Source organism: Arachis ipaensis, chromosome B08, assembly GCF_000816755.2.
Source record: "Arachis ipaensis cultivar K30076 chromosome B08, Araip1.1, whole genome shotgun sequence".
Taxonomy (NCBI): domain Eukaryota; kingdom Viridiplantae; phylum Streptophyta; class Magnoliopsida; order Fabales; family Fabaceae; genus Arachis; species Arachis ipaensis.
This window is the reverse complement of record NC_029792.2, coordinates 84,579,270-84,591,681: the sequence shown is the minus strand read 5'-3', so window position 1 is coordinate 84,591,681 and position 12,412 is coordinate 84,579,270. Positions and strand designations below refer to the sequence as shown.

Here is a 12,412-nt window from a genome sequence, read left to right as displayed (position 1 = left end):
AATTCTACCCACCTGAGAGGATCATTAGATTGAAGACAGAAGTGTAAACATTCACTCAAATGGATGGAGAATCATTTTATGAGGCTTAGGAGAGATACAAGGCCTTGATCAGGAAGTGTCCACTTGAGATGTTTAGTGAATGGGACAGACTTCAAAATTTCTATGAAGGATTGACTTTGAAAGCTCAAGAGGCTCTTGATTATTCAGCAGGAGGTTCAGTACAGCTCATGAATATAGCTGAGGAAGCCCAAAATCTCATAGAAACTATGACCAACAACCAATACTTTTATGCTCATCAAAGACAACACCAACCAGCTCAAAGGAAGGGTGTGTTGGAGTTGGAAGGTGTAGATACTATTTTGGCACAGAATAAAATGATGCACCAACAAATCCAGTAGTAAATGGAGATGATAGCAAAAAGGATAGATGGTCTTCAAATAGCTGCAGTGAGCACTGCAAATCAACCACTAGCTGGATGGGAACAACAAAAAGAGAGTTATGAAGAGCAGCAGCCAGAACAAGTTCACTATATGCACAACCAAGGTGCTGGGCAGAATGAATTTCATGGAGACGCTTACAACCCCTCTTGGAGGAACCATCCCAATCTAAGATGGGGAGACAACCAGAACCAAAATTCATGGCAAAGGAGCTCCAACCAAAACAACTCCCGCAATACAAACCACCAGAACCATCAAAACACTAACCAAAATCCATATAGAAAACTACAAAATAATCACCCTGCATCCACTTACTACCCACCAAATAACCCATCAACTAACCATAAAAATTTTCATTCACTATCCACATCCCATACTCAGCCACAACTACCCCAAGAATCCCGAAGAATCTCTAATTTGGAGATGATGATGGAGAAAATGATGAAGCATCAAGAGTTGGCTAATAAGAATCATGAAGCCTCACTGAGAAACCTGGAAAGACAAATAGGACAATTGTCCAAACAGCCAGAGAGACCAACCAATACTTTCCCAAGTGATACCATCTCAAATCCCAAAGAAGAGTGTAAAGCAATTCAACTCAGAAGTGGAAGGACACTGGAAGATGACAAAGTTGACAGTGAAGTGGCAATTGAAGATAAGGATAAGGAAGAGCCAAAGAAGAAGGAAGAAGAACCTCAAGTTTCAAAGAAGGAAAAGCAAGTCATGGAAGAGTGATAAACCCCAATTTTGTGGTTTATCTTGTGCTTATTTTGGGGAATTTTATCAATTTTTCTCACATTTATTCAATGAAATAGCATGGTTTTGCAATTCTCCCTTGATTTGTGCTTAAATGTGAAAACATGTTTTTTAGGCTCTAAAATTGGTGATTTTAATTCACTTTAATTTCATTCGATGCCTTGATATGTGAAGGTTGTGGTAGGCTTAGAGAAGGGGGGTTGAATCTATGCCTTCCTTTTAGTTGCTGTTGTTACCCTTTTAAAACAGATTTGCAATTCTGATTCTGTTTTAACTTAGCAACAGAAATTTATGAGACAATTTATTTTTGTCTCATGAATATCAGAAAATAAAACTCAGCAGAGAAGAGAAAAGCTAACACCAGCATGTATCCTGGTTCAGTTGCCTTGTGCTATGCAACCTACATCCAGTCTCCTCTACAACTATGGAAGAATTTCACTATAGTTAACAGCATTACATACACCAATAACACAGGATTGACCCAATCCTTTCACTCTCAAGTTCTAACCTAAATTGACATTGGCTATGCTAATACCTAACTATTCACTCTTAGTGCTAACCCAACTAAGAAAGGAATACCTCACAGGTACAAGATACAAGACATAAACACACCTAAAGAAATCTGAAAATAACTCTAGGCTTTTCTCTCAAGTGTTTCACTCAGCCTTTTTCCACTCATGGCTTTTACTTGAGTTTTCTCACAATGCCTTTTCTCACAAGAAATTACAGAAAGATAAACATAGAAAAGTACATTACAATCAGTAAAACATGAAGGAGATTGACTTCATCAACAGCCTCTGTGCTATGCGAAAAACCAGATTAGCAAGCCTCCGATTTAGTTCTTCATACTGGCGGAATGCACCTTTGATTAGGTTACACTGTCCAGTTAGTTGAACTTCTTCAAAGAGCTCTCTCAGAACAAAACCTCTATTCACTGGTTTTCTCTCCTTACCTCTGAATGAACAGCAAGCTTCTTTTTATCTCCTTGCATGTTGCTTGGTTCTTCCTCCAAGGTGAACACCTTGAACCTTGAGCTTCACCAACCCACCAGCTCACTTTTTCTTCTCAAACATCAAAGTAGGATCTTTGCTTCTGACTTCTCTAACTTGATCGAAAGCCATGTAGGATTAACCGAGATTGTCTTCCAATGGTCAACCAAATCTGAACCATAGAGATGCAACTTGGTCCCCAAGAATCTTTTGTGACCGTGGATTTGTAGCAGTGAAGAACAGAGATCAACTTTTTCTTGAATGCCATTTTCGGATTGTGCAGAGAGTTGGGAAGAAGGGATGAAGATCTGATGCATGCAAGATGAGATGGATTACCTTTAACTTAAGCTTGATTTGGATTAGATTTTCTGTTTTAGCTTCTGTGCTTCAAGCTTAGATTTTCTCTTTCTTGCTTCTTTGGTTACTGGCTTATGGAGGAAGCTTTTCTTCTCATTCTCTTTCTTACTTTTCTGAAGTCTTGATGTGACTTGATTAGAGAGGAGAGGAACGTTGCTTTGGTTGGAGCAAGATGGTGGGAAATTGAAAAATAATTTCAGGCTTGGATCGGGTTCTTCTCTACTTTAGCCCGTTGGTGCTTTGCTATGCTTCTTTGATGAATTTTGTTTGAAATGAATGACTTGGGCTTGCCTTTATTCACACTTGCCTTTCAGCCCATTTGCCTTGTTTTATTTTCCATTCAAATTGGGCTGTAAATCAGATTTTGGCCTGCAACATATAATAAATAATTAGCAACATATACTTATTAATTAAATAACTCTAATTATTTATTTTGCCAAAAATAATGTTTGTCATCATTAATTAATTTAGTTAATTTCTTAACTCAACAATCTCCCCCTTGATGACAAACATGATTTAAGCAATAATCAAAAAGGAAGTAAATGAGTTTGAGTAAGGTTTAGAAACAACCTTTGATTTTTGTTATTTGCTTTTATGTTGCTCCCCCTGGATTTATGCTTTCCTCTTTGTTCCTGTTTCACATTGTTCTTAAAGAGAGCATAATGAAGAGCTATGCACAATTTTTCTTGTACAGGGAATATCAAATGAGCAACATCACATAATCAGCCCAAAATATGCTTATCCCCAAAATATGCTTATCCTACTATTACTCCCCCTTTTGTCATCAAGGGTGGACGACTGGCAAGATCAACAAAAACATCACTATAAACCCTGCAAGAAAGGTTAGTGCCCAGTCCAAAATACTAACTAAACTACCAAAGGTGCAGTAATATCCAGAGTTATTACAGTCATCCAAAAGGAAACAGTTCAAAAGTACTAAAGAAGCAGAATTCATGAGACAAAAAGAAGCAAGAAGCAGCTTCCTCTTCAACATCCGTGGCAATGTCTTCATCATTTTGAAGGTTGTCAATGAAAGTCATCAGTACAGCCACCCTATCCCTTGATTTCTTCAGAAAGTTCTCATGCTTGCTAGCCAGCTTCCTTTTCTCTTTGCTCAATTCAATCAAGTGATTCGATTGGGAGATAAACTCTTGAGCAACATCCCTGACCACATTCAGTAGAGTAGATTTCTTCCCAGTGGAGATGGAAGTACCCTCAGTGGAAGGAGCAGTAGAATCATCTGGAATGAACTCTTCATCATCATCATCTAGAACCACTCTCTCAGATCGAGTTGGTCCTTTTTGCTGTTTCACTGAACCACCCTCTTTTAGGTATGAATGTCTGTTTTCATAATCCTCATTTGACAGGTCAACACCAAAATTCTCAAATATGCAAGTTAAAAACATGCCATAAGGTAGTGCTTTATCTTTTATACTTCTAACAGAATTAAACATGTATCTAGCCATCAAGTAGGCAAAAAAGATTTCTGTTTTAGTGATTAGGGCATACAAAACAAGTGTGTCAGTGTAAGAGACCCTTTGATATGAACCACTTTGAGAAATCAAGATGTGTTTAACAATTCGGTGCAACTGAGCACGTTCATATCCCAGGACTTTGTGAGTGGGTGTGATGCCATCAATTAGGGAAACATGTTCACAAATGTGAGCCAAAGCATCATGGTAAGAAATACCAACACCTTCATCCCATTTCACAGAGGTATAAGCACACGGCCCAACATCAGTGTACTTCAAGGAGTTACTGATAGTTTCATTATTCAAGATAATGTCTCTGCCCTTAACATACGAATGCACACTTCCTTCATGGTAAGTCATGTTTGCATAAAATTCTTTGACCAACTGAGGATATACAGGTTTTTTGATTTTGAAAAGGTGATTCCAGTCTAAAAATTCCAAATTTTCAACAAAAGAAAAACCTTTCTTTTTCAAATCAGGTAAATCAGCCAGAAAAGATGGATATAGAGTACGATACTGAACGACTCCCTCATAAAAATCATGGTTCATGGCAGATTTGAAATGATGGGGGTTAAATTCTGAGTGAGATGTCATGTAGTGTGATTTGTGAGCAAAAGGATCAATGTCTGGTTCTCTAATAGATGTGAGAGGGCGATGAGGGTTACCTCTTTGTGATCGAACAGGGATAGACCTTGACTTAGGTTTTTCTGTCTCAGGAACAGGTTCTGCAACAGCAGGACGCTTCCCTTTGGATGAGCTAGGTTTCGAAGAGCTCGGTTTGGAGGGCGTCGTCTTAGGTGGTGGCGTCGGCTTGGCAGGAGCAGGGTACCTTGGTGTAGTCTTAGTTCGTGCCATGGGTGCAGTGCGAGGAGGAGAGGTAGGAGGAGATAGTGAAGGTGTGAAGGTGCGGTCTTGGGAGCGAGTGGAGGGTTTAGATGGAAGTTTATACACCTTTTCTCGAGGAGGCTTGTGTGCTATGGTTTTCTTCCTCATTTGGTGATGTTTGATTTAAGAAGAAAGAGAGTAATGTGGGTAGTGGTGAAAACCGAAGGGATAAAGAAGGAGTAATGGAGGGAAGAGAGGGAGTGTTGGTAACCGTACCCAAAAGCAAATTTCCAAAACCATGCAACTGCATCCCATTTGAAAAGACTTGAAAAGACATGACCTCATTCAAGAAAGATTTTATTTGATTAAAAAAATTTAAAAATTAATTTTAAAATTTTGAAAAACAACAAAATTAACCTGAAACACTTTTTGGGCCACAAAACATTTAGTGAAAGCCTTTTATGAAACACACAATTCATCAAAAACTAACAAACAAGATTGTAACATTCATATTTGGGCCTTGAGGTGATATGAAATTAATGAAACACATTTGGACCACTCTTGATCTGAATATTGAGTTTGGCCCAGATTGAGATTTATTTGAAACAAGCCCAGAACATGTTGACGTGATGGAAACGTTCATCACCTGCCCAGAATTGTCTCATGCCTGTTTATGAGACAAAAAGCTCCAGCAAATACATCAGCATTTTTCAAACAAGGAATCATAACTCAAAATTCCTAGACAAGTCCTAAGCATGCAAAATCTATCCTCAGCTAATGGTTTTGTAAAAATATCTGCTAATTGCTCCTCTGATTTAACAAATTGAATACTAATATCCCCTTTTTGGACATGTTCTCTTATTGAGTGAAATTTCACTTCAATATGTTTAGTCCTAGAGTGCAAAACTGGATTTTTAGAAATATTAATGGCACTCATATTATCACACAGCAGAGGAATATTTTCAGCATTTAATTTGTAATCAGCAAGCTGCGTTTTTAACCATAAAAGCTAAGAACAACAAGAAGAAGCAGCTATATACTCAGCCTCTGCAGTGGAAAGGGCCACTGTTGGTTGCTTCTTACTTGACCATACATTTAAGGACTTCCCAAGGAAGCAACATAAACCCGAGGTTCTCTTCCTATCAACTCTATCACCAGCAAAATCTGCATCACAATAACCAACTACAGAAAAATCATCAATCTTAGGATACCAAAGACCAAAATTGGATGTGCCATGAACATATCTAATGATCCTTTTAACTGTAGAAAGATGTGACTCTTTTGGTTTGGATTGGAACCTAGAACACAATCCAACACTTTGCACAATATCGGGTCTAGAGGAAGTTAAGTACATAAGAGAGCCAATCATTCCTCTATACCTAGTCTCATCAACATCTTTCTCAGTTTCTCCCTTATCTAATTTAGAATTAGGATGCATGGGAGTTCCCATGGGTTTGGCATTTTCCATACCAAATTTCTTTACTAATTCCTTGGCATACTTCTCTTGATGAATGAAAATACTTTTTTCAGTTTGTTTAATTTGCAGCCCAAGGAAGAAATTAAGTTCACCCATCATACACATGTCAAATTCACTTGTCATGAGTTTTCCAAATTCAGAACAAAGGGATTCATTTGCTGATCCAAAAATAATGTCATCAACATATATTTGGACTAGAATAAAAGAATCATTAGAGTTGTTGATGAATAGAGTTGTGTCAGTGGTGCCTCTTTGAAAACCATTTTTCAAAAGAAAAGAGCTAAGTCTCTCATACCAAGCTCTAGGAGCTTGTCTTAAACCATAGAGAGCTTTAGATAGTTTGAAAACATGATCAAAATGCTCTTTATTTCCAAAACCAGGAGGCTGCTCCACATACACTTCTCTATCTATCACTCCATTCAAAAATGCACATTTCACATCCATTTGGTATAATTTAAAACCACAAAATGCAGCATAAGCTAAGAGAAGTCTTATGGCCTCCATTCGGACAACAGGGGCAAAGGATTCATCAAAGTCTATTCCTTCTTCTTGGTCATATCCTTGAGCCACTAGCCTTGCCTTGTTTCTTGCAATGCTACCATCTTCTCCCAACTTGTTCCGAAAAATCCACTTGGTGCCGGTCACTTTCTTTCCACTTGGCCTTGGAACCAAAGTCCATACTTGGTTCTTTTCAAACTCAAGAAGCTCATCCTCCATAGCTTTAACCCAAGAAGGGTCACTAAGTGCTTCCTTGATGTTTTGAGGCTCTATTTGTGAGAGAAGGGCAATGTTTGATCCTTCATTTGCCTTTCTAGTGGAAGACCTTGTTTGCACTCCATGAGAGACGTCCCAAATGACAAATTCCTCAGGATAATTCTTCAAGAATCTCCATTCACGAGGTATAGCTCTTGTCATCTCTTGTATGCTTCTGTTTCTTCTTTCCACAACACCATTTTGTTGTGGTGTTCTTGGATAAGAGAAGTTGTGAGATATTCCAAATTTCTCACAAAAGGATTCAAACAAATTATTTTCAAATTCAGTTCCATGATCGCTTCGTATAGAAGAGATTTTCAAATCCTTTTCATTTTGAATTTTCTTGCAAAAAGGTTCAAAGGACGAAAAGGCTTCATTTTTGTGTGCAAGAAATAAAACCCAACCAAACCTAGTGTAGTCATCCACAATTACTAAACCATAATGTTTACCACCTAGGCTTTGAGTTCTTGTTGGACCAAATAAATCAATGTGTAGCAACTCAAGTGGTCTTTTAGTAGAGATGTCTTCCTTTGGTTTAAAAGAACTTTTTGTTTGTTTTCCCATTTGGCAAGCATCACAAGTGATGTCTTTGTCAAACTTTATCAAAGGAAGACCTCTTACTAATTCTTTCTTTACAAGTTTGTTTATTTGAAATATACTTGCATGGCCCAATCTCTTGTGCCATAACCACTTTTCAGATTCTTTAGAGTGAAGACAAGCTACATTTTGATCTTTTAGTTCATCAAGAGTAAGTCCATACATATTATTGAAGCGCTTGGCAACAAACATCACTTCATTTGTCTTTTCATTAACAACACAACATTCAAGCCTTTTGAAAACAACTAAATATCCTAAATCACACAGCTGACTTATGCTCAAAAGATTGTGCTTTAAACCACATACCAAAAGTACATCATCAATGAAAGTAGATTGCTCATTACCTACTTTTCCAACAGCAATGATTTTACCTTTACCATCATCTCCAAAGGTCACAAAACCTCCATCATACTTATTTAGTTTGATGAAGTAGGTTGACCTTCCAGTCATGTGCCTTGAACATCCACTATCCATGTACCACATGTCCTTTTTGTTCTTGGATGCTAGGCAAATCTGCATGATGAGTTTTAAGTAGCCTTAGGTATCCAAATTAATTTGGATCCTTTGAAGTTAATCCATCTTGGTTGCCCAAGTGCATTGAAATCACAAACAACATTAGAAACTTTGTTTCCAACAACTCTTTTTTCAATGAAACATTATTCATATGAGTGACCAAATTTCTTGCAATTGACACAATGATTTTCAGATGTGTGTCGCTGAAATTGAGGTGAGTTATATTACTTGAAATGATTAAAGTGTTGAAATTTTCTAGTTTTTGGAGGAGATGCATTTCTTTTGATAAACTGATTTTTATTAAAGTTGTTCCTCTTTGCAAAAGCAATTTCACCAGAATTTCTTTGAATATTTTTTTCTTTCGAATATGAGGTTTTGTTGTAAAATGGTGGTTTCTTGAAAACAGCCTCATTTTTCGAAATGTAACCCAAACCTGGCCGGTTTGAACTCGGTTCAGTTTTTGGTGAAGGGTCAGTTTCACTTGTGTATACTTCATCAAATTTTTCTTCAATTGTTGGAGCATTTTCAATACCAGATTTGTTTGGTATAGTTTTGGTATTTGATGAAGAAGCCACAAACTTTATAGAGGAAATGTTAGAAAATGCATCTTCCTTGGCTATGTAGCCTAAACCAGATTTTTCAAACAATGGTCTTTGACTTGCAAGTAATTTGTCCAAGTTACTAGAACCTTGAGCAAATTTTGCTAAGTCACCATTCAGCCTTTTAATCATATCATTTAATCTTTTATTTTCAGCAATTAACTCATGTGAAGGATTCACAATGTGCTTTCCTTTTAATTTTTCAAGTTCAGATTTTAGAAATATGTTTTCTTCAATGATGTCCAAAGCACATTCAGTTTCCTTCACTTTTTCTTTTAAAAATTCATTTTCAGCTCTTAATATATCTCTTTCAGATCTGCATTTATTGTATTTATCAAGCAGTTTTGATGTGTTTAAAGTGAGATCATCAATAATAACATGTAGATCATCCATAGACAAATCAAAGTAATTTACCTCATCAAATTTTTTGTTTCCAGCCATGAAACAGTCTTTGTCTTCACCTTCAGACTCTTCTTCTTCATTGGAGTCGTTCTCGAGATCCTCCCAAGCTGCCATAAGCATTCTCTTCCTTTCCTTCTTTCCTTTGTCCTCCTTTTTGAGCTTTGGACAGTTTAGCTTGAAGTGTCCAGCCTCCTTACAATGATGGCATGTCACCTTGCTCAAGTCGATCTTGTACTCCTTTGAGCTTGAACCCTTGTATTTGCCCTTGTTCTTCATCATCCTTCTAAATTTCCTAGCAAAAAACAAAAGCTCGTCATCTGAAATACCATCACTAGACTCACTCTCTTTTGGTTCTATTTGTGACTTGAGGGCTATTCCCTTTTTCTTTGAGTTTGTGTTTGTGTGTGTGGCTTCATAGGCAAGGAGTTTTCCTCTTAGCTCATCATAGGTTATGGGACTTATGTTGTTACTCTCGGTTAGGACAGTGGCAGTGTTTTTCCATTCTTTTGTGAGGCTTCTAAGGAGTTTTCTCACCAAGGTTTGTTCTGCATAGTTTGTACCCATAGCATCAAGGTTGTTGATTATGATTGAGAATCTCTCAAACGCTTCATCAATGCTTTCGCCATCCTTCATGCTAAACATCTTGTACTCTTTTCGCAGCATATCAATCCTTGTTTCTTTGACTTGTTTAGTACCTTCGTGTGTAACCTGGAGTTTTTCCCAGATTTCTTTGGCTGTCTTGCATCTAGACACCTTCAGGTACTCTTCAAAGCTGATAGCACAGTGAAGAAGGTTGATTGCTTTAGCGTTCAGCTCTATCTTCTTCTTGTCATCTTCATTCCATTCAGCTTCTTCTTTCGGAGTCACCACTCCATCAGCACTTGTTTTTGTTGGGATTTTGGGACCACTCACAACTATCTTCCATAAGTTGTAGTCAATGGATTGGATGAAGATCCTTATCCTTTCTTTCCAGTAGGAATAGTTCTTTCCGTTAAAGAAAGGTGGCCGGTTGTTTGACTAGCCTTCAGTGAGGGTGTAGACAACTGTGGTTGTGCCCAGATTGTTCGCCATTGGATCTTTGCTCCAAGCGGTTAAGCTTGATTCTTGAGACCTTAGCTCCTGATACCAATTGAAGGTTGTGGTAGGCTTAGAGAAGGGGGGTTGAATCTATGCCTTCCTTTTAGTTGCTGTTGTTACCCTTTTAAAACAGATTTGCAATTTTGATTCTGTTTTAACTTAGCAGCGGAATTTTATGAGACAATTTATTTTTGTCTCATGAATATCAGAAAACAGAACTCAGCAGAGAAGAGAAAAGCTAACACGAGCATGTATCCTGGTTCAGTTGCCTTGTGCTATGCAACCTACATCCAGTCTCCTCCACAACTATGGAAGAATTTCACTATAGTTAACAGCATTACATACACCAATAACACAGGATTGACCCAATCCTTTCACACTCAAGTTCTAACCTAACTTGGCATTAGCTATGCTAATACCTAACTATTCACTCTTAGTGCTAACCCAACTAAGAAAGGGATACCTCACAGGTACAAGATACAAGACATAAACACACCTAAAGAAATCTGAAAATAATTCTAGGCTTTTCTCTCAAGTGTTTCACTCAGCCTTTTTCCACTCATGGCTTTTACTTGAGTTTTCTCACAATGCCTTTTCTCATAAGAAATTACAGAAAGATAAACATAGAAAAGTACATTACAATCAGTAAAACATGAAGGAGATTGATTTCATCAACAACCTCTGTGCTATGCGAAAAACCAGATTAGTAAGCCTCCGATTTAGTTCTTCATACTGGCGGAATGCACCTTTGATTAGGTTACACTGTCCAGTTAGTTGAACTTCTTCAAAGAGCTCTCTCAGAACAAAACCTCTATTCACTGGTTTTCTCTCCTTACCTCTGAATGAACAGCAAGCTTCTTTTTATCTCCTTGCATGTTGCTTGGTTCTTCCTCCAAGGTCAACACCTTGAGCCTTGAGCTTCACCAACCCACCAGCTCACTTTTTCTTCTCCAACATCAAAGTAGGATCTTTGCTTCTGACTTCTCTAACTTGACCGAAAGCCATGTAAGATTAACCGAGATTGTCTTCCAATGGTCAACCAAATCTGAACCATAGAGATGCAACTTGGTCCCCAAGAATCTCTTGTGACCGTGGATTTGTAGCAGTGAAGAACAAAGATCAACTTTTCCTTAAATGCCATTTTCGGATTGTGCAGAGAGTTGGGAAGAAGGGATGAAGATCTGATGCATGCAAGATGAGATGGATTACCTTTAACTTAAGCTTGATTTGGATTAGATTTTCTGTTTTAGCTTCTGTGCTTCAAGCTTAGATTTTCTCTTTCTTGCTTCTTTGGTTACTGGCTTATGGAGGAAGCTTTTCTTCTCATTCTCTTTCTTACTTTTCTGAAGTCTTGATGTGACTTGATTAGAGAGGAGAGGAACGTTACTTTGGTTGGAGCAAGATGGTGGGAAATTGAAAAATAATTTCAGGCTTGGATCGGGTTCTTCTCTACTTTAGCCCGTTGGTGCTTTGCTATGCTTCTTTGATGAATTTTGTTTGAAATGAATGACTTAGACTTGCCTTTATTCACACTTGCCTTTCAACCCATTTGCCTTGTTTTATTTTCCATTCAAATTGGGCTGTAAATCAGATTTTGGCCTGCAACATATAATAAATAATTAGCAACATATACTTATTAATTAAATAACTCTAATTATTTATTTTGCCAAAAATAATGTTTGTCATCATTAATTAATTTAGTTAATTTCTTAACTCAACAATATGTTTGTTGAGTAATTTAAGATTCATAAGGCAAGTATTGTGTAACAACCCCGGTTTTCAAGAACGCGAAATCTTTTCTGAAAGTACGGATTTCTCCGGAAGATCAGTAAGGGGAAAACCTTTGATATATCATCAAGTATCTCAATCCTCATTGTCATTATGTAATCTTTAAGTTAGAACCTTTTCCGAGACAAGCTCGATAACGCGGTCACGAAGAACCTTGTTTTTGAACCGTATCGGTTAGAAGTTTTGATTTGGTTTTTTGTAAATAGTCTCAGTTTGACGAACCGGACTCGATTTATGAGAGAAGAGAGATAATAGGATGATATTATAATTATATTATTATTAGAAGCTTCTTGAATAATATTATAAGGTTACCTGGTCTATTTTAGTTAAAAACAGAAAACCAGTTTAACCGGGTTCACAATTTACTGGT

At 37.4% G+C, this 12,412-nt stretch overlaps 1 protein-coding gene across 1 annotated transcript; it reads left to right on the top strand.

Annotated features, from left to right (window-relative positions):
* Nucleotides 402–1,172, top strand: LOC107611178 (GATA zinc finger domain-containing protein 14-like). Its single transcript, XM_016313133.1, has one exon. It carries the CDS (start codon nt 402–404, stop codon nt 1,170–1,172), a length of 771 nt encoding a protein of 256 aa, XP_016168619.1.